This window comes from Chrysemys picta, chromosome 10, assembly GCF_011386835.1.
Source record: "Chrysemys picta bellii isolate R12L10 chromosome 10, ASM1138683v2, whole genome shotgun sequence".
Lineage (NCBI taxonomy): Eukaryota > Metazoa > Chordata > Testudines > Emydidae > Chrysemys > Chrysemys picta.
In genome coordinates this window covers 17,864,855-17,887,817 of record NC_088800.1, presented here as the reverse complement: position 1 = coordinate 17,887,817, position 22,963 = coordinate 17,864,855, and the positions used below count along the sequence as shown (strand labels likewise).

The following is a 22,963-nucleotide window of genomic DNA, read 5'->3' as shown; positions in this document are numbered from 1 at the left end:
TGGTGCCACTGCATTTTGTAGAAAGCGGGTATAATGTGCAATAGCTGATTGTGCCTACCAGTCTGGAAATGGGTGTCAGAAGCAAATGATTATCCTTAGAGAAAGAATTTAGTTGGGTTGGGAGGACAGAGAAAGAAAATAGAAAAGCATAGAGTTGGAGAGGGAAAAGAAACAACAACAAAAAACTTGGACAAGCACTCAAATGGAAAATATTTATTAGAACCACATCTCCAAACCTTTTGAGTTTCTTCACTAATTTCAATTCTCTTCTCGAAATTGAGAGCAAACAGGCACCACTATATCTTCATGCAGATCACATTGCTCTCTAAATATGCCCATTTTGGAAAACAAATTGTGTATTCAGTCAGTTATTTACTGTAGGATAGCACAGCAAAGTGTTTTTTCCTACTCTGCAGCCTTTATTCTGGAGAACAGAGAGATTTTAGGATCTCAAGAGTGCTACACATTTTTAACATGTAGTTCTGCTCTAAACAGTGATTATGTAACTAGGGCACTTTTTTATACAGCAGATGCTGAGTTGTCTGCATTCAGAGTCAGATTTGCTTACTTGAGTGAAAACACGTTTTATTGTTAGCCCTTCAGAACCAACATAGTTCTGGGACAGTGAACTATATCTTTTTTCTGGTTCCTGACTCAACAGAACTGTTAACTAAATTCCAATTTTGGGCCACCTGTGTAACCTGATTGGCTTCAACGTATATCCTAGTTACACCTGTGCAACCTCACTAATGGTAATAGTGTTGTACAAGGTCTAACTGAAAACATAATTTAAGGACAATGTGGTTGCCTTGTAAGTTGCAGTGTAACTGAAGTCACTGGATAGTGAACTCTGTCATAAAACAGATGTACTAACCTTCTAGTCCCGTGTCAGGTGACTAGGACAGGCCAACCTCTTAGTTTTAGTTATAATTCCTGTTATAACACAAGCCTATTGCTCATGGTAATGAATGAACAGGAAAGGAGACAGCTTTTCCGATGAGTTTGCTGGGCTGACATTTAGATAGACATCGGACACGTTCACACGACGAAGCCCTTTCTTTCGACTTAAAGGGCCCTTTAAATCGGTTTCTTTACTCCACCTCCGATGAGGGGATTAGCGACAAAATCGGCCTTAGGGGGTCGGAATTGGGGTAGTGTGGACGGAATTCGACGTTATTGGCCTCCGGGAGCTATCCCACAGTGCTTCATTGTGACCGCTCTGGACAGCACTCTCAACTCATTTACTTGAAAACTGAGCATGTTTGATAAGGGAACGATTGAGACATAAATAAGCCGGGACCCCGTAAAGCTATTTGTACAAAGCCAGGAAAGTTCATTAGAACTTTCACTGTAAAAGATGTTACATTGGGTTTAAGGCCGTCCCCCAACATGACCCTTCAACTCACCTTCCTAACTTCCATCTTCTCTTTGGGTCTCTTCTCAAACTAGTTGTTTCACTAGAGGGCGCTCCGGTCCTAACTATGGAAGAGAAAATTTTTAGCTTGCTTTCGAGAAGTCTAAACAAATTGGAAAAGTTTCCCTTGCAACGTATTTGAACAAACCTTCCATCGGTTATCTTTAGTTCACTGGTGTATATTTTTAATTTCAGTGGCACAGATAAAATAATAGACCTTTTTACTGTCTGTTGAGTATTGATGCTATGTAACTGGAAATTTCCTTTGGCCCATGACTGGGAAGCAACAGTGAAAAGGTAAAAGGATTTTGCAATGTTATATATCGTTCATCAGTCTCAAGTAAGGGGATAAAACGTTACCAAGTGTTGTTTGGGGCATACACAGTCGGAGACCTAAAATATCTTAAAAGACAGAGTGATTAAAGTCGTCTTTAGTGTGTAAAGAGATTTGCAGCTGTATTGAGAGTTATCAGGATTGTTGTGGTTTGGGAATTGATCAGCATCAATTTGCTGGCTAAATTACACTGGGGTAGAAGAACTGCCTGCTACTGCAGGTCCCTTTGTCCCGGCAGGGCACATGGGCTAGGCAGTGGGGGAGAGTCGGCTTTTGCTAACTGGCTGAGAGTTTTCCAGGACAGGGTGAGTGTGTAACTACCTGCACAAGCTGGGACTCCTGTAGCTCGAGGATCGGTCTGCATTGGCCTGGGGCTGCAGGTGGGGGCGCTGAGGCGGGATCTTGTGCGTTGCTGCAGGAAGCTGGACGGCGGCAGCCCCGCGAGTTGGGGCGGAGGAGCTGGAAGGTGGGGGTACCTGATGCACGGATGCGGTGGCTCCACCCGGGGTAGTGGCCTGGGGCGCTGGATACCGGATTCCCGGCGTGGCGGTGCTGGGGCCGCGGAGCTAGAAGCCAGACGTCCCGCTGCAGGGCAGTTGGAAGCGGGGCTTATAGGCCACTGGCACCGAGGAGGGGGTGGCTGGCAGGCAGCCGCGCGCCCGGGGCAGGGGCGGGGAGCCCCAGCGCTGCAGGTGGAGGCGCGCGCGCTCTCCCGACTCCCGCCGGCGGGGTGCAGGGGGGCGGCTCGGCTGTCACAGGAGGGGGGCGGCCCGTTTCCAGCAGCCGGCGGTGGGCTGGAGCCTGGCGCGAGGGAGGGGCAGGCGCGTTTAATTCGGGATGCTGTAGCCCGGGGGCGCTGACAGGAGAGGTGGGAAGCAGCGTCCCGCAGAGCCTGCGCCGCCTGCCCCTGCACACGCTGCCCGAGGAGCCGGGGGCGCTCGGCCCTGCACAAGGTGGGTGAGGTCGCGGCTGCTGCTGAGCCAAGGAAGCTCCCTGGACCAGAGCGGCCGCTGCTGCCCGTTACGCGGGCTGTTGCCTGCCCCGGGAGGGAGGCGCCCCTGGCTCTTACGGGGCTCCCGTTGCTGCCGTCCGGGGGCTACTGAAATCGGGGGGGGGGCACGGAAGGGGCTGGGGGCTCATACCCGGGGGCCGTGCATTAGCTCCCTGGCGTAGGAGACAGCGAGGGGCGAGGCATTGGCTCTGTGGCTGGCACGGTGCAAGGGACGTGGGGGAGCCCAGCTCAGCGCCGGGGGTAGCGCTAGCTTCAGGGGAGGGCAAGAGGGTGCCGAAAACGGGGCTGTGTCCAGGGACCCCCACGCCAAGGCGCTTTGACCCAGTCCTCAGCTGGCCCGAGGCTCGAACATTTGCGGATTCCATTTACCCCCCCCCCCCTTGTAACTCATTCGCCAGATTGGCCAAAGCGATTCACCAAAATAGGCAGGTCATGTTCATTGTAAACAGAGGCGCCCTGCACTTCGCTTGTTGTGCATCGCAGGGCTTCATTTGCTACACCGCGGCAGATCGCTTTGAAAAAAAGCCTCATGGGAATCTATCTACCGAAGCCTGTCACATAGACAGCTTGGCTCAGTTGTGTCAAGGGCAATAATGCATGGGGGGCGGGGGAGGAAGGTAATCTTCATTCTTGAAATGTTGTGGTTGATTAAAACTTTTGAATGACAAAAGCATACGGCAGCCCTGCCGAATGGTAAGGAAGTAAACAGCCTGATTTCCGTAAGGAATCTTAATTAGAGTTAGCTGACAGGTGCAAGAACGGGGCTGTTTTGATAGGTACTGTAGTTTTCCTTTGGGACATCTGGCCTATTTAAAAAGGAGAAGTGTGTGTGGGGAGGGGGGGAGGAGGGTTGTTTTTTGTTTTAAGACTAGATTTGCATTCAGACTACTTTAGGGCTTTGCACAATGTCCCTGGAATGAGGAGGGTGGCGGTGGGGAAGCGTGCGGTTACCTTTCTGATGAGATCACTTTGGTAATGACGGTATAGCCCACTCCAGCTTTAAGTCCGAGGCGAAAAGGTTTATTTACATTAAAGGTCAGTAACAATTAGTGGGCTTATTACATGAGTCCTTTGGTGGGTTTAAATGAAAGTTTTCAGTAAAAACGGCAGACAGCCGTTGAAGGATGTAGCCTTCAAACTGAGGGTGATCGCTACTAAATTGATGGGCTTAGTTTTCCTTTCTTAACCACTTGTCTATGAGCTGCGTGGAGCTAGCAGGGTTGGAAGCGGTGGAAATGAATGGCGACCTCCCGGAGCTGGCCCCTTAGCTCTGAGTGGGCGAGGATGTTGAAGAAAGAGCTCATCAGACATCCTCTTCTCTGAGGACTGGGATGGGAGGCGTTGCTGATTTGATAAATTAACTCACACGTAGGAGAGACTCTAACTCGCCCCCTGTTGCCAGCTTCCCCAAACGTATTTGTTTCCCGTCCTGTTCCCTAACTGCAGGCTGTGTCTACGGCGTAAGTTGCGAGTCTGCTTTGCTGGCCAGCACAAACCTCGGGTGTTTGGGTTGCATTCCTTCCAAAGCCCAGTTCCCTGTCCTTGCCCAGTTTGTTTTAGTCACCGAGACTCTGGCAGGAGGCACTTGACTTTGTTTAATTATAACTGAAACCACCTCTCTCAGCAGAGCCAGGGCAGGAGGATGGCCAACCCCCAAACCACGGGGCTCTCCTGGGAAATCACTTGGCTTGCAGTTATCATCTGTACCCATCTACAGGTAGGTGATGATCATGTTGCTGTGTTAACAGCCAGACATTGGTCTGCTGAGCATTTTAGACACTTCCATTTATTATTTTTAAATGGAAAATTGTTGAGGCAACTGTGTGCCCCAGGCTCCAGTGATGCCATGAACAAGACTTTCCTGTCATTGAAGCTAGAGTCAAAGGAATCGATGCAGGAAATTGGTATTTTCCTTTTTGCTAGTACTGTTCTACCTGCCTTTACAATTTGGGACTCTCTTGCTAGGTGTCAAGGGGCTGGTCTGCTTCAATGTGATGCAGCTGCCTCTTGCCCTCAGGAGACTTAGGAACAGAGAGTCCTCAGTTATTATGGTGATGAGGGCCATATAAGTATGTGGGTAGCTAGAGCCAAAACCCTTTGAAGCCAGTGGAAGTCTTTCTACTGACTTCAGAATGGGATTTGGATCAGGTCCTTAGTGCATTCAGGATCCATGGAGGAAAGCCTTGGCTGCCAACTGATCTATTGCCTGACACATACGTCTAATCAGTTCCAAGAAATGAGTAGTTTTAAAAATTGAGTGCTTCCATACAGCATAATGTCATCACAGTATGTCATTCTCTGCACTAATATTTCCCATAGTGCAGTAAATGTGAAGTGCTCTTTGAAGTTTTAAATCCCCACAAATCAAGAAATCTTTAGAAGAAGAAAGCAAAGTGAGTTTGACAACATTGCTGAAACAATATTTTACCAGTCTCTGAAAATCATACTGTGGTGAAACTTTTTTAAAATAAATACCTGATAAAACAATGATTTTGAAGTAAGCAACCATAGATAATGTCATTGCTATTCATATTATGATTATCTATTTATTATTTGTGTTGTGGTAGTACTGAGGGCCCACAGTCACTGACCAGAGCCCCATTGTGCTGTTTACAAACAGGTCCTGAAGAGTTTACAATCTAATTCGACAGGAGTAGTGGGGCAGACTGCCTAGCTAATTATAAGATTAATAAGGCCTGGTCTACACACACAACTTAGCTTGCTCTAGCTATGTCGCTCAGGGGTGTGAAAAAGTCACTTCCTGGGAGACGTAGTAAGACAACCTAAGCCTCGGTATAGACACCGCTAGGTTGATAGAGGAATTCTTCCATCAGCCAAGCTATCACTTCTCAAGGGGGTGGATTAACTACAGCGATGGAAAACCCCCTTCTGCTGCTGAAGCAAATATCTACACTATGATAATACAGTGGCATAGTTGCAGCTGTAGTGCCTGTAGTGTAGAGAAGCCCAGAGCTTGATAAATTTATGAATGGGATTATAAAATGAGGTTCTTTGAGGAGTGTCCCTAGGGTGCTCAACTTCAGATTTTCCACTTCAAGTGCACATGGGCTGCTGTGCCTTTGATCAGAAATTTTTGACCGCAGTGCCTGTTTGACCTGCACATGCACCCTACACATCCTTGTGCCCAGTAATGAAGATATATAGGACTATGCGGGCAAACCGCCCTCAGTTCCTCACCAACTGCCTTCTGCCTGAGATGAAGCATAGAGCGTGCCTGTTCCCGTCACACTTAGTTTTTGTATAGTTAGTATTGTTAGTGTTAGTTGGGACTGTTTCCCCTTTTTGTTTTTTACCCCCTTAAAGGGGTTGTTCTGGAGTTTGTTCTGGGGTATGTCAAGATTCCTGGGCTTTAAGAGTGTCTTTCCTGATGGGAAGCTATCCTGGTCAGCGACGGGCATCCTTGGTACCTCGGCTGTTTGGGAGGCACTGATATCCCTAGCAAGTGTAAAATCTGAAACTCCTTTAAAAGTAGATCTTGAGAAAATAGGGACATCAAGCTTAAATTATTATTTATAATGGAGCAAGCCTTAAGTCTGGCTTCTGACCTGCGTGCTGAAAACTCCCCTGAATGCAAGCCTGTGAGTACTGCTAGTGCCCATCTACCTCGAGATCCTGGTCACCAAGAGCCTCAAGGAACGTATGTGCTGCTGCACCATCCATGGCTGGATCTTGGTCACCGAAAGCATCAGGGCAGACAGCTTCTGCATCGATGTCCATGGTAAAGAGCGATGTGTTATCTACGTTTTTGTATATTCATCTTGTGATTATGGACAGAACCTAGGCCTTAGGTTTTTTTTTTCTCTTCACTGTAGAATTGAAACCAGTATTGGCACAGTTCCCTCATCCCCACAAATGGTTTTGGCATTGCTTCACTTGTCTCTATCTGTCTGTCTCTCTCTTTTTTTTAAAGAACACATTGAAGTAATCAATAGTCCGTTGTGAGTAGCTTCATGAACATTTTAAGCCAGGTCAAATTTTGGTCTTGACCATCCTTTTAAGTATTCTAATCTATTTGCCATGATTCTGGGCAGTATAAGGTATGGAAACTAAACCCAACCTTGCAGGAAGCCCTTTATGCTCCTAAGTTTTAGCTGTTTTATTACACCTTTAGTGACATTAAAGCTATTTTACATTATTTAACATAACATTTCTGGTTTCTAATAACCATTAATTATTTAATTGGTTGCTTAGGGCCATACTTTGTGGGCCACACATGGCCATTCTATCCCCATATTGTACCATAACTTACAATTGTGTTGTTTTTGGCTATTAAAATGCTTGTGTGGAGCTCATCAATTTGAAACAATTGGATGCTGGGTAAGGTCAGACATCTGTGCCATGCCACTTGTGTGAAATTGATTAATTTTATCCTGCTTGAAGCAGGTACTGAATCAAATAATGACCAGGTTAAAAGAATCTGCTGGAAATATGGTATGAATGTAATGGAAAGAAAACTGCAGCATGAGTTGTCAAAAGGAGGTAGTTATTATTGAGAAGAAATATAATGAACTTGGGTTATAAGTGCTCATTCTGATTCTTGGATGCCATGGTGATGAGCACTGCATAAATGTCTAGATAGATTTTGACTCTGGAATTGCATTCCATAGGTTTTCAGTTTCTGTCTCAAGTTGCGGCAAGGCTAGTTTGTCATGTGCAGATTAATCATTATAACGCGGACGATATTGCTGGCAATCACTCCACCTACATAGGATAATCCAGTAAATATTTTACCAATGAATGCTTTAGTGTGGGCTTCCTCTTGAAGAAATCCATGTTGTGATCAAGGGATGCAGCACAAATCTGACTCTTTGGCACCATAGAATTGATCAACTGATCATTCACAGGCGAGACCTTGGATTTTTTTTTTTTAATATGTATAGGTGCGACGTCTTAAGTCACGAGTGACTCTAATGATGTTAGTGGAACTACACCAGTATGAAACTGGTGTAAATCAGAGCAGAAACAGGTCTGTACAGTTTTCTTCAGCCATTTTAAGTGAAAAAGATAGCCGAAGTGTCATTAAAGCATTAATTATTTTCAGAGATCCAGGATGATGAATCTGTATCTACAGTGACTTCTGTACTCCCACTGTCCCAGAATCAGTACTTGAATTTGTGGCCATTCACCAAATATTTCTGTGAGCTCACACGTGCCCTTGACTTGGTTTTAAACACTCACTTATATATGTTTCTGAGTATGCAAACAATGTTCTAGCACAAAAATGAGCTGTTCCTTTGTGTTGCTAGATGGCAATGGTACAAAGGATATGTTGTAGATGTGATGGAGGCTGAAAAGACAAATAATTTGAAAATTAATATACATAATAGAAGTACTTAAATGCAGTTTTGTTGTTTTTATATGTATTTCTTAAGGAGACCTGATTCTGCATGGTGATAATGGAGACAACCTCTCCCTCTCATCATGGGATCGGTTTCCTGATTAACATCACGGGATACCATTTAGCTAAGGTAGTTTTGTTAGGTACACACACTTTTCATGAAATATGTTAATTTATATCCTTAATAATAGACTAGCTGTGGTTATTAGTGATTGCTAGCAAATTTAAATAGACAAAATATTTATTTCCATCAATAATTTTCACACCCAGATTTCATACTGTGCACTCAGTTACTCTTTGCTGTGTGGTTTTCAAAGCACAGATACAATGACTGTTTAAGATGCTACTGTTTGAGAGTTGTACTAGATAAGCCCTCTCTGAACAGGGTGACCAGATGTCCCATTTTTATAGGGACGGTCCCATTTTTTGGACTTTTTCTTATATAGGTGCCTATTACTCCCCACCCCCTGTCCCGTTTTTTCACAGTTGATATCTGGTCACCCTATCTCTGAATCTGTTCATTTTATCTTCTGAGAAATGGAATTGCTAATATCTGAGGATAGAATAACAACAAATACCCTTTTCATGTCCAGACAAGGTGTATTAAACCAGGCTTTCTTTGGAAAAGTGAATTTCATAGTCCACATATAATTGGGACTAGTGTTGGTTGCTGTCTTAATTTGTGTTTCTGCAATCCCTACATGTATTCTGTTCCTTTTTCTAATCTGTAATATTCTGGATTCAAAAGATATACATGCTGAAAACATTATCTTGCTCAAATTGATTCTGCCAAAAACTACCAACATAGTAAATGTCTTTAAAGTTAGGTTGAAGTTGCAAGTCCAAAAATCTGATGTCCATTATATGACATACTGAACTTGGAGACCATATTCATGGAAAACTTTTGGAATACTGTTTTACAGTAACTGAGTGTATTGTATACTAATGTTCAGAAAGTAGATTATGATCCACATACCATACGAGAGTCAGGATGCATAACCCACTCAATAATCTTCATGAAAAAATGTCATGATGAGATTTGCAAATCCTGAGCCAAAGCTAGAACAGTTACATTGTTTCTGTGCAGGTTTAAGACACTAGGGGTAAAATCCTGGCCCCATTGAAGTCGATAGGAATGTTGCCATTGACCTCAGTGGGTACAGGGTTTCATCCTGTATGTTTTGAAGATAGAACCCTGCCCTTCCACCTTCCTCAGACAAGCAGCACTTAAGAGACTCTGCAGAATGTACTTTATCTTGAAGTATCTGTTATCACTGACAAACTTGTTATTCAGTGACAGCTTTGTAAACTTATGTAAATTCTTGTAGTGAATTTATGACTAATAGTGGTTGCTCAACTAATATTCACGGGATTTGAACTGCTGCTGCCCCCAATTTGCAATCCAAAAGAATTGGATTGCCAGAATATTTCTCTATGAATTTGAGTCTGACTCAAGTCACAAACTGTGAGGATGAATGCTCATTTTTTTTTCTTCAAGTTTACTCTGATCAAAAATAGACTAAAATCAACACTGGAAGATGACCAAGGGACTGGGTTGTCACCAGTATCAATTAAGTGATTTGCTTTAATATTTTAGGAAGAACTATCAATGGTTTGCTGTCAAACTGGGAGGGCATATCTAGTGGGGTCACACAGGGATCAGTCCTGGGACTGGTATTAGTCAATATTTTCATTAATGACTTGGATAATGGAGTGGAGTGCAATGCTTATAAAATTTGCAGATGATGCCAAACTGGAAGGAGTTGCAAGCACTTTGGAGGATTGGATTAGAATTCAAAATGACCTTGATAAATTGGAGAATTGGTTTGAAATCAACCAGATGCAATTCAATAAAGATAAATGCCAAGTATTTTAATTAGGAAGGAAAAATCAAATGCACAACAACAATATGGGGAATAACTGGCTATTTGTTAGTACTGCTGAAGAGGATCTGTGGGTTACAGTAGACTGCAGATTGAATATGAGTCAACAAGGTGATAAAGTTCTGAAAAAGGCTAGTACAATTCTGGGGTGAAGTAACAGGAGTGTTGCATGTAAGAAATGGGAGGTAATTGTCCCATTCTACTTGGCACTGGTGAGGCTGGAATACTGTGTCCAATTCTGGGCTCGACTCTTTAGGAAAGATGTGGACAAATTGGAGAGAGTCCAGAGAAGAGCAACAACAATGATAAAAGGTTTAGAAAACCTGACCTGTAAGGAAAGATTTAAAAAATTGGGTATGTTTAGTCTTGAGAAAAGGAGACTGAGGGGGGCCTGATAACAGTCTTCAAATGTGTTAAGGGTTATTATAACGGAGAAGGTGATCAATTGTTCTCCATGTTCACTGAAGGTAGGACAAGAAGTAATGGGTTTAATCTGCAGCAGGGGAGATTTACATCAGTTGATTAGGAAAAACTTTCTAAGTATAAAGGCAGCTAAGCTCTGGAATCAGCTTCTAAGGGAGGTTGTGGAGTCCCCATCATTGGAAGTTTTCAAAAGCAGGTTGATCTAGATGATGGTTGGGAATGGGGTAGATTTACTTGATCCTGCCTCAGTGCAGGGGGCTGGACTTGATGACTGACTTTTCAAGGTCCCTTCCAGCCCTACATTTCTATGATTTTATTTTTCCATTTTTTTGCATGAATGTTTCCGTTGTAGTGATTGTGAGTGGTGTCACATACATGTCTTGTAATGGCACTGTCCAGGCAAGTAAAGCTTACTTATACTGTCTCACAAATGTGTCTTAAAATTGCCTTAGAGAGACCACCCCAATGGGGAAAAGGTGATTCAGTCTCCAACACCGTTTTGACCTTGAGTTTCCTGAGACTTCCAACAAGAGTGCCAGTTAGTACTAATTTTGTTGGTAGCTTTATGATGTGGTCACACAAAGAATTGCACTGAGATCACCCAGCTAGTTATGCATTGACCTCCTGCCAACCAGTATAGTAGCTGGGCTACCAAGATATCAAAAACTTGCCTAGGAGCCTCTGTGTAGGAATAATCTTTTGTAAATGAATAACATAACTTTGACAAGATAAATTAGGTAAACAAACCTAAGAATAGCTCGGGTTCGATATCCCCCCCCCCAGCTTTAGTAGATATGTGAAGGCTTAATCACAGATAATTGCTCATTCAGCCTATATTCTGTGCAAACGGATATTTCATGCTCCTTACCAAATCAGTCTGGTCCTGAGGCTGCTGTTTTGCACAGCACACCAAATTCCATTCCTGCCCTTGTCGCACAGAAAACCTGAGGGCATGATTCTGCTCCTATTAACGCAGTATTGCTAACCTCAGCTGATCAAAAATCATGAGTTAGGCCCCCCAAAATCATGAGATTAGCGTAAAGGTCATAATTAAAAAAATATGATTTAATTTTTAAAATTTGCCTTCTGGTTTCTGAGCCACTTTCAAGTCTTCCTCTGCAACTGTGTGGTCTAGAATCTTGCTTTTTTATTTAAAAAAAAATAGTGAAAACTGAAATTCTTATATAGTCACTTGACTGTAGGCACTGGGGCTTTAAAAAACACCAGCTATCATGAAGGTTGCAATAAAATCACAAGAGTTGGCAACATTCTACAGTCAATTGCAAAACTCCTATTAACTTCAATGGGAGCAGGTATTTAATTGGGCTCTCTATTTGTGCTTGTTTCATAAGAATACTGTAAAAAATCTCTGGAGATGGAATAGTGTTGCATTAATGCTATGCAAATTTTGGACATTACAACAGCACAAATGTGCCATTAAATCAATGGCTGCCAAAATTTTGTATAGCTGATAAATTGTGCATGGCCATGATACATTATTTTCCATCCAATGCAGTCTTAATGGAACAGTTGCAGTGTAATTCTTACGATGCAAAATCCTTCTGAAATAGTTTGTGTATAGTGAAAGAGTTAGTTTGTTTTTGGAGTGCAGTTCATTAGTGTTCTTAGTGAGCTCAGCATTCCAGAAAAGACATTGGGTATAGCCATGGCAACTCCAGAAACCACTGAGTAAGGGTAGCCTGGTTCTGAAGGAAGGCCTTAGAAAGGAAAAGCAGAGAACTGGTGGAACTGGAGTTGGCATTCAAAGGAGTGAGGCTGGAGTGGGTCTTAGGTCAACTTCTGCATGCATCTTGACATTAGAGGGGTCTGATTTTGAAAGCAGGACTGTTCAATAATCTGGTCACTCAATTATTTCTTAAGCCTGTTCTACACTTAAAATTTAGGCTATGTCTATACTACAGACCTTACAGTGGCACAATTGTACCACTGCAGCTGCACTGCTGTAGGGTCTCCCATGTAGCTGCTGTATGCCAGCGGGAGAGAGCTCTCCCACCGGCTTAACTAAACCACCCCCAGCAAGTGGCGGTAGCTATGTTGGCAGGAGAGTGTCTCCTGCTGACATAGTGCTGTCCACACCGGCACTTTTGTCGGTGAAACTTATGTTGGTCAGGGTGTGTTTTTTCACATCTCTGACTGACAAAAGTTTTACTGACAAAAGTGCTAGTGTAGACTGATTCTTAGGTTGACCGAGCTATGTTGCTCAGGAGTGTGAAAAATTCACTGCCCTGACAGATGTTGTTAAGCTGACCTAAACCCTAATATAGAAACCACTAAGTCTATGGAAGAATTCTTCCATCAACCTTGCTACTGCCTCTTGGAAAGTTGGATTTACTACAGTAACGGAAGAACTTCCATCTCTGTAGTAAGTGACTCCACTATAGCAGTGCAGCTGCAGCACGGCCGTTGTGTGCCACTATAGTGTTTCTAGTGTAGACATACCCTTACTGTGTGCATGTGTCCTGAAAGAGGTTTTAAATCTTCGTCAGTTTAGGGATCAGAGTATTGTTTCTGTTTCTCTTTTTGCAACATTTCCTTTGAACATATATTAGGAAAGGATATCAAAAGCTTATAAAATTGAAAATACAGGCTTTATTTGTGTCTGTGTATTTGTTTTGAATGTGGTCTCACTCCTTAGCTGTGCAGTAATGCACTGGAATCCTGTGAATCTTGTGTGTTGTTCAGATCAACCTATCACACTTGTACAAATATCCATGTACAAATGAAATTCTCCTTTGTGCAGAGGATCCACAAAAGTAATGTGCACTACTTAAGATCTACCATCCTTCTCCACAGGGCTGCATGTGAATTATCCAGTTTAGGTTCTAGAACATGGGTGGACAAACTTTTTGGCCCGAGGGCCACATCGGGGTGGGGAAATTGTATGCAGAGCCATGAATGTAGGGCTGGGACCGGGGTGCGGGAGGGAGTGCTGTGTGTAGTAAGGGGCTTAAAACAAGGGCTCGGGGTGCAGGAGGGGGCTCAGGGCAGGGGGTTGGGGTGCAGGAGGGAGCTCAAGGCAGGGAGTTGGGGTGCAGGAGAGGGTGCGAGGTGCGACGGGGGATCAGGGCAGGGGGTTGGGGTGCAGGAGGGGTTTGGGGTGTGCGCTCTGGCTTGGCGCTGCTTACCTCAAGTGGCTCCAGGGTGATGTGCAGTGAGGCTAAGGCAGGCCCTGCACCACTCCTGGAAGTGGCCAGCATGTCCAGCGGTGGCTCCTGGGGGTGGTGTGGGGCAGGCGGCTCTGCCATGTGCTGCCTTCACCTGCAGGTACCACCCCAGAAGCTATCATTGGCTGCGGTTCCCCGTTCCTGGCCAATGGGTGCTGCAGGGGGTGGTGCCTGCAGGCAAGGGCAGTGCATGGAGCCCTCTGCCCCCGCCCTGCTTTCCCAGGGGCCGTAGGGACGTGGTGCCAGCTGCTTCCAGGAGCAGTACGGGGCCAGGTCAGGCAGGAAGCCTGCCTTAGCCCCACTGCGCCACAGGGCTGGCAATCCCACGGCCAGATTGAAAGCCCTGATGAGCCAGAACCGGCCTACGGGCCGTAGTTTGCCCTCCCCTGTTCTAGAAGCAGGTCTATAAATACATTTTCCTCTGCACTCTTCCCATCAGAATGAGGGTTTTAAAAAATATCTGCTAAAATCTGTATATTGTCAGCTGCTATTGAATGCCAGGTTCACATTTTCAAAACAGCTTCAGTCTGTTTTTATATGCAATTTTGAATGCTCACTTTTTGACCACTGTCACCTGCACACAGGTGATAAAATTATGCACTTAACCTGCTTAGGCACTTCTGTAAATTTTACTTTATGTGCCTATTTCCTAGGAATTCAATAGGAGTAAGGCACTTAATCTGCTTAGATGCCTAGTGGGATTTTCAAAAAGATATATCTTCATCTGTAGGCACCTCAATACATTTGAAAATCTGGCTTCAAGAGCCTAAATCACTTTTGAATTGAGACTTCAGCTCCTAAGTCATTTAGGCACTTTTGATAATTTTACTCTTAAATCTGAAAAATAGGTTTGTGATGTGTGCAGATATTGGCCAGTGCTTGAAAATTGCATGTGCAAACATTACATGTGCACAAAAGGAAAATTTGGACTGAAATATCACTTCCAGACATCATGTTATATAAATTATTGTTTTGGAATGGTGTTATTTCTGTTTCTAATTTATATTTATTAGATTTAACATCATTATGGAAAGAAAATGAAAACAGTACTCCCAGTCTGTTTTGAGTAATGCGGTTTCCAGGAATTGTCAGTTTGTCATACTTCTGGATTCACTAGAAAAACGGTGAACACAAGTCAACTTGATTGAAATGTAAAACAATGTTAAAAATGCACTTACGGGTGTAATTACTAGATTGCTGCTGTATGCTAACTGTTGTCATTACTGTCACAGTGGGAGATCTCCATTGTTTATCAATGCTATTTTATAGAACTAAGTAAGTGAAGCATTTATTTTTTGGGGGAAACAATGTCTTGTTTCTCTCTTTGTACATTGTTCTTTCTGTCGTCAGTTGGTTTGTCAAAAACCTAGATTGCTGTCAAAAACCTAGATTGCTTAAGATTTATGGGATACATTCTCCTGTCGGTACATGCAAGCTGCTTGGAGTATGTACTGTGTATGAGTATGTTGGATGACCTACAGTGGTTGGCTGTCTGGGCCATGGCAAACTGCAGGAGAGTTTTAAATACATGGTCTGTACATTTATTACTTAATACAAAGTAAAATTGGGCTGATACTGACATACCTGCACTTCCATGTAATGGAGGAGTAAGGCAGGGTATCCCTCTGTTCGGTAATAAATGTTTCCTGGCCTGCACCTTGCAGGAGAAGCCCTTGCAAGTTTGCAGAAATTGGCTTTGCTCCGAGCTTGCTGATTCAGTGAGAAATTAGCTAGCTCCTAAAAGAACTTGTTTTTTTCTTTTGGTTACTGATATTTTACTTGTGTATTTGTTTGTGGATACTGCAGGCCATATACTGGCATGCAGAGGAGATGTGAAAAGCTAATGCAAATAATGGCCTGTTTTAAAACATGATTTGGCTTCCTGACTTGGGGAGAGTCCCTTTTTATTAAAGGGCTTGAAGCACTCATTCATTTGGAGACTCAAAAAACACCCCAATTAATTTTAAACTGTTCCCTGGTTGATTAGGGTTACCATATTTTGTGCCTCCAAATGGAGGACACTCCACGGCCCACGGCCCCGCCCCCAGCCCCGCCCACACCCCGCCCAACCCCGCCCCCTCCCCAAAGTCTCCGCCCCCTCCCCTGCTTCCCGCGAATATTTGATTCGCGGGAAGCCTGAAGCAGGTAAGGGTGGTGTGGGGGGAGGAGGCGCGGCCCAGGCTGGCCCCCCGGCGTTTCCAGCCTGGGTCAGCTCGGGCCCTGGGGTGCCGGCCCCGGCCGACCACCCCCGGCCCGCCCAGCACTGCCGGCCCCCGGCGGCCCGGCGCACCCCCCGGCTCCCGGCCCCGCGGGCCCGGCTCCCCGCCGGCCCGGCTGACCGGCTCCCCGCGGGCCCGGCTTCCCGCGGGCCCGGCTGACCCGGCTCCCCGCCGGCCCGGCTCCCCGCCGGCCCGGCTGACCCGGCTCCCCGCCGGCCCGGCTCCCCGCCGGCCCGGCTGACCCGGCTCCCCGCCGGCCCGGCTCCCCGCCGGCCCGGCTGACCCGGCTCCCCGCCGGCCCGGCTCCCCGCCGGCCCGGCTGACCCGGCTCCCCGCCGGCCCGGCTCCCCGCCGGCCGGGCTCCCCGCCGGCCCGGCTGACCCGGCTCCCCGCCGGCCGGGCTCCCCGCCGGCCCGGCTGACCCGGCTCCCCGCCGGCCGGGCTCCCCGCCGGCCCGGCTGACCCGGCTCCCCGCCGGCCGGGGTCCCCGCCGGCCCGGCTGACCCGGCTCCCCGCCGGCCGGGGTCCCCGCGAGCCCGGCTGACCCGGCTCCCCGCCGGCCCGGCTCCCCGCGGGCCCGGCTGACCTGGCTCCCCCCCGGCCCGGCTGACCTCCCGATTTTCCCGGACATGCCCGGCTTTTGGGGATTTCCCCCCGGACGGGGATTTGAGCCCCCAAAAGCCGGACATGTCCGGGAAAATCCGGACGTATGGTAACCCTATGGTTGATTGACCTGGCTACTGGCTGAGATCAGCCAGTTGTGTAGTATTGTCTTTAGTATAGACTGCTTGTAGGGCAGTGATGTTCTAGTTGGAGCACTTAGGGTACACTCAGCATATTGCTGCTTTTTCAGCTGACCCCATCAGCACTTGTTCAAAAGGCAAAGAGAGCGAGTCTACATACTACCAGATATGTGTTCTGTATGTGCTTCATGGATTCTGGACACTTCCTATAGTAGTATTACCATGTAATTTCTATTCTGTAGAACTATGGATTCAAATAATACCAGAAGCTGATGCACCATTTGGGTGGTGGTCTATGATTGTACTTCACTCAAAAGTGGTCTGATTCTGTAACCCTTGCTTACATGAGTTGTTTCAATGAAGCCAATGAGATTCCTTATGTGGTTAATGGCTACACTTTCTGTCTAGAGTATAGAGTCTGTGAAGCTTTCACTCTTGAACCATTGTTTAAAAGTTTACATTTTTGTTTTTTAAATTGGTCTCCAGACTTTCAATGCCAGTTGGTACCAGATTTTTTTGATTAATAAACAACTCTTTATTTATTTCATTTTTTTTTTCTCTTTGTGTTCTACTCAGAAACTCTATAAACCAGGGGTCGGCAACCTTTCAGAAGCGGCGTGCCGAGTCTTCATTTATTCACTCTAATTTGAGGTTTCACGTGCCAGTAATACATTTTAACGTTTTTAGAAGATCTCTTTCTATAAGTCTATAATATATAACTAAACTATTGTTGTATGTAAAGTAAATAAGGTTTTTAAAATGTTTAATAAACTTCATTTAAAATTAAATTAAAATGCAGAGCCCCCCAGACCAGTGGCGAGGACCGGGGCAGTGTGAGTGCCCCTGAAAATCAGCTCACGTGCCACCTTCTGCACACGTGCCATAGGTTGCCTACCCCTCTATAGACCGTTCTTTTAGGTTTGCATAGAGACTGGCTATGCTAACTGATTGCTGTGGTGGTCTGTTTGTCAGTCCCATGCTAACATTTCCTTGCTACTGAGGGAGCACGGCAAAGTAATGGCTACTGATATTTTACTAAATAAGTCTTGACATAATGTGCACTTTCACCATGTGATCAGTCCTGTGAGCAAGATGCACATATTCCAGACTCCTTCCCTGCATGACTGCATGTTTTGCTTAACCTCAGAGTGATATCGGGCACTCAAACTTTACATTTTCCTTTCCGACCCCTTTGAATTAGATTTTAGAATACAATAGGTTGGTTTAATACTATAACAAAAGCTCCAGAATGCCATCTTAATGTATAGTTTTGTACTGTGTAGCTGTTTGCCTTATGCTAAGAGGAAGCTATAAATGTATTTTTAATGCCAAGAGTTAGACTTAAAATGCATTACTCACCCTGTGGGAATAGCTTGAAAATTAGTAAGCAATTAGATTAGTAGGAAAACACATTTTACTTAGTTTTGTGAGTCTCATGGGCCTTTCGAATATCCTGTTAATATTACCTTTTTAAATCACAACCTTTTAAATCTTTACATAGTTTTAAATAACAGTTGTTCTTTGAAAGTGAAAATTATCCATATTTTTATTTAATGGGTCTAAGTTTCCTCATGGAAACATGATTAATATGCAATAGGAAATATGATTGGTTGTATCCTGAACTAGTGTAGGCTAAATGTAATACTTTTTAAAAGTTACACAGTTTCTGTAGGGATAACAGAGATGTATTCAGAAAAACTAAACTTTCAGAGGTGACACACCCCTTTGCAGAGGGCCAGCACAGGAACTGTATATTGCTATGGCTTCAATTAAGCCCTTAAGTATAGTGGGGACATATGTAATACATGGTCTTTTTCTGATCCTCTGCACAGGGGAGAATTTCACCCTCAATGGCCACCTGTGAAATATTATAACAAAAATGCTTATTTTTGTGGCAGACTTTAGAATGTTGTGAGCCAGCCATCATTTAGAAACCATTATTTAAAAAAAAAGTTGCAAAAAAGTAGAAGAATTTATAAGCCAACATTGCTCATTATTTCAACCTGTAATGCCAATACTCCAACAGGGTAGTGCACAAAGGAAGTCGCTGCTCTCTTTGACTGTAATGTAGGAGTGTCAAATAAGGGGCTGATCATTCATTATCTGGGCAAAATTCCCATTAATTGACTTCAGCAGTAGTTTTGCCAGTGTGGGGACTACAGGCCTGGCCACATATTCCCAGATCCTAGAATCAGATCCATGTTTGCAGAGCCCCATGGCATATGCTTCGGTGGGGCTGTGTGCAGGCATAAACTCCAGATGAGTGGGCCAGTTCCAGGACTGGGATTTAAATTTATAAAGTTCAGGATTTCTACTTCAGTAGGACTGTACTGTGAATGCTGTGCACAGGCAAAACTGCCAGTGAAGTCAATGGGAGTTTTGCCTGAAACATAAGTGGGAGTTTTTCCTGAGTAAGGCCTACCCATAAGAAGCAAATCCAAGCTGAATTTCATTAGTGTTAACTAGTTGGTTATGATATCTGATCCTCTTGGATGGTGTGAATCATTTTATCTTTTCTTCATTTTACTACAAAGGATAGATGACATTTAAAGCTGTTTCCACAGCTGTTAGTTTTCTTAGAAATTGGCTCTGTTTATTCTTTTTTGGGAAGAAAAAAAGATCATCAGAAAGATAATTTGCTTATTGCTTATAACCCTTGCAAAATCTGAAGCGATTCCCATTTTCTACAGTCACTTTTTATTGTGTCATTGAGGAGCGTTTTATCAGGTGTTCCAGACCATCTCTGTTGGCAGGGATTTCCCTGAATTACTGCAGAGGGAAACATCAGAAATCGTTCTTAGTGCATGTATGCTATTTTTCAAAAGAATTGAAGCAGAACATGGAAATTCACTTTTAAAAATCTGTGTGGCTTTTTGCCATATAAGCTGTATTTAAAAGATTCTTTTGAACCCTTTAAGTGGTTGTACTCTCCACTGCACAGTGCATTTGTTCTGATGTAAGTAAAGAGGAAAACATGAGCCCATCATAAATAAAGAAGATCTGATATAGAGTTGAATTCTACATATAGCATTTTGTCCATGCATATGAAAATTGACATCATTGTGCTGGAATGTTGACCGTGTTTTGCATTTTGTAAGCTGCTTTTACTGGAAAGCATGTGTTTCAAAGGGAGTTTTTGATTTTTATAAGTCTTTGTCTCCATAATAGCCCAGTATTATTTTGAATGTGGAATTCAACTATGAATAAAATTTAACTCCTGAAATAAGAGATGCTCCAGCATAAAATAATATTTGCATAATTCATTCATAACTGGTAACATGCATGCCCTCATCAGAAAAATCAAAGATAATGATTAACTAGATTCTAGCACCCTTACTCAAGTTGAGTAGTACTTTACTCTGCGTACTGCCTTTGATTTCAATGGGGCTACTCATGAAAGAGACATCTCAACATGATTCAGGTGTAGGGGCATAATCTGGCCCCTAGAATTTAGGAGTAATTGTATAGAAAAATCAATCCTTTTAGAGAGCTTTCAATATTATGGAAACTGTGCATTATTATGATCTAGATTAAAGCTGTAAATCAACACTGGGAAAACATTTAGGGCCTAATGCAAATCTAAACTATATATGTTTTACACCAGGGGTCGGCAACATTTGGCACGCAGCTCGCCAGGGTAAGCACCCTGGCGGGCCGGGCCAGTTTATTTACCTGCTGATGTGGCAGGTTCGGCCGATCGCGGCCCCCACTGGCTGCGGTTCGCCGTCCCGGGCCAATGGGGGCGGCGGGAAGCCGCGGCCAGCACATCCCTCGCCCGCGCCACTTCTCGCCGCCCCCATTGGCCCGGGACGGCGAACCGCGGCCAGTGGGGGCCGCGATCGGCCAAATCTGCTGCGTCAGCAGGTAAATAAACTGGCCCGGCCCGCCAGGGTGCTTACCCTGGCGAGCCGCGTGCCAAACGTTGCCAACCCCTGAACTATTCCCTCTTCCAACCCATAGCACTGTGTACATCCATAGACTACTACCTCTTTAATCCCCCAAAGCTTGCTTTCACCCACATGGCCCCTGTGCATCCCTACTAACCTCACCTTCTCCTCATATGTTTCTCAATCCCTCATGACTCCCAAAGCTTCCCTATTTACCACGCTGACTACTGTGTCTCCCCTAGAGCTCTCTCCATTTCTCCTACAGCCTATCTTGCCTCCTTGGATCCACATGCTCTCCATGAGGAAGGCAGCTGGGAAGTCAAGAAGGCAGGCTTGTAGCATTGGAAAATGGAAGTAGCCAATGAACTTGACAGTTCAATTAGATGATACCGTCAAAACTCAATTAGACTCTCCCTAAGTAGAGGACTATAAACTGCTGGCCTGTCTCTCCAGCCCAGGAAGGATAGACACCATGAATGGAGTCTGGCTTAGACCTGGTTCTGGCCCCTTTTCTCAAGTCTTCAGCTTTATTTCTTCCACGTAAAACTGGTAACACAAATTCCACATCCCAAACCTGTTCCTTCCCCTGACTCAGGGGCTTCCTGCCACAGCAGCTCTGCTTCTAGAAGCTCTTCCTCAGTCCTTCTAAAGGCTGTCTGATTGGGAGTCAGACTGCCACAAGCACCGACCTGCTTCCTGCAGCTCTCCCATCCAACTGTGAGTACGTCTACACTTTGAGCTGTGAGTATAATTCCCATCTTGAGGAGACAGACATGAAGTAGCTCTCATCGAGCTTGCGTGCTAAAAATAGAATGTAGTTACCACAGTGCAAAAGGCAGGAGAGGCAAGTCACCCTGAGTATTTGTGTGTGGGCCCCTCCCGCCATTTGTGCTCCCATTACTATGTTCTGATATTAATGCTGCTGTGAGAACGTGTCTTTGAGCAGGGATTGTGATTCCCAACTCAAAGTGTAGATGTACCCAGAGTTACTCACTAGCTTTTAAAATCACCTGATTCTCAGCTAGGAGGTAGCTGATAAGTCAAAGGTGAATGTGGGTCCAGCTTCCCATAAGGGACTTGCAATCCTGTGAAAGGGTTTAAGAACCAGATCCTCAAAGATATTTAGCTACCTAACTCCCAGGCATTATGTACCTAAATATCTTTGAGGATCTGGCTTTAGTCCCAGTCCCAGGGTTATAAGCCTGAAGGCCCAGATCCTCAAAGGTATTTAGGTGCCTAATTCTTTATATGTTTAGTTTTAACATTTCAAAAGTGATTTATGTTCAGTAAATCCTTGGGGATGAGGGGGAAGAGAAAGAGAAAGTGTTTCTTTGCAGTCTGTGTAGTCCAAAAAAAAAAAAAAAAAAGGGGGGGGGGGAGGGAAAATTTCAAAAATGGAGCATTTAAAAAATCATTAAAAATGTATTCTTCCTTTGAAGTATTATTATGTCAAATTTGGAGACTGAGTTCATCATTAAAGTGTGAAACAAAGGGATTATAGTCTTGTTTGTGCAAAATTTCAGTGCAACCTTAGCTACGGAGTCAGTACCAAAGCCTCTGTTATATTATTCTCAAAGTATACAAAACAACATAGAATCAGGTACAGCATTCACCTGAATTTAGAGACACTATATCAGAAGTGGGCATCTTGATGATAGATTCCTATCTGCAGTTAAGCTTCAAGACTGCCATGCAAGAACAACATGTATGTGGTTTTGTGGTTACACTCTGGAATAATTTTAAATAGAGAAAGTGGACACAATCAGATGTCCTGGCATGTTTAAACAACTGCAGCTAAAAAATGGGGATCGAAAAGGAGTTTCATGCTCCAGGCAGCTTGAATATTTGTTCTGATTTGTGGCTTCATACTGAGGAATGACAGGTTTTGTAAGAAGATAGGCCTGCTTGCTAAACTTGAATGTTGAATTAGAATGAGCTCTTATGGTGCACTTGTATAAGTGGGGGGAAAAAAATCTCTTCAATCCGGATAACGTTTTATAGCAATTTCATTAGATTTCAGTAAAATATATTAGGAACTTGTTAGGGGAGACATATTCTAAGACAAATATTATATATTTAGTCCTGAGGAGGTACTTTAAATATGAAATTTAGAATGTACTAAAACACATATGAGCATGACAGATTATCATGCATCCTGCTTTCACAGACCTCTAATATTCTCTGCAGAGGCATCTGCTGTATCAATATTTTTCAGCTCTGTTCAGCAAATTAATTTTTTTATTTATAACACAGCAGGTAAATTAAGTGCTTCTGTGATGCTCTAGTGCCTTTTGACCCACATTTAAAAGTACATTGGAAGGCCCTGATCCTGCAATCGCTTACATGCATGAGTAACTTTATGCAGATGTGTAGCTCTAATGAGTTCAAGCACATGTGTAAAGTTAATCATGGACATAAGCATTTGTGGAATTGAGGCCCAACCTTGCAGTTTTGTATACATAGTTTACTGTCTCTTTTTTGTCTCATTTGATTATTTTTTTCCA

At 44.2% G+C, this 22,963-nt stretch overlaps 1 protein-coding gene across 10 annotated transcripts in view; it reads left to right on the top strand.

The window, feature by feature from the left end:
* The first annotated feature begins 1,537 nt into the window (after positions 1 to 1,537).
* ADAMTSL3 (ADAMTS like 3) overlaps positions 1,538 to 22,963 on the top strand; it is a 262,575-nt gene continuing 241,149 nt past the window's right edge. For 4 of the 10 annotated variants that reach the window (XR_010590971.1, XR_006173311.2, XM_065559345.1 and 1 more), the window contains exons 1-2: positions 2,563 to 2,701; positions 4,388 to 4,477. Coding sequence is in view for 8 of the 10 variants with exons in the window: in XM_065559345.1 (XP_065415417.1) it covers positions 4,403 to 4,477 (75 nt within the window). In the remaining 2 variants the exon portion in view is untranslated. Of the gene's footprint in view, positions 1,712 to 2,144; positions 2,215 to 2,562; positions 2,702 to 4,384; positions 4,478 to 22,963 lie in introns of those variants that run through there. The other 6 variants (XM_065559347.1, XM_008165413.4, XM_042845687.2 and 3 more) reach the window with 5 other exon arrangements.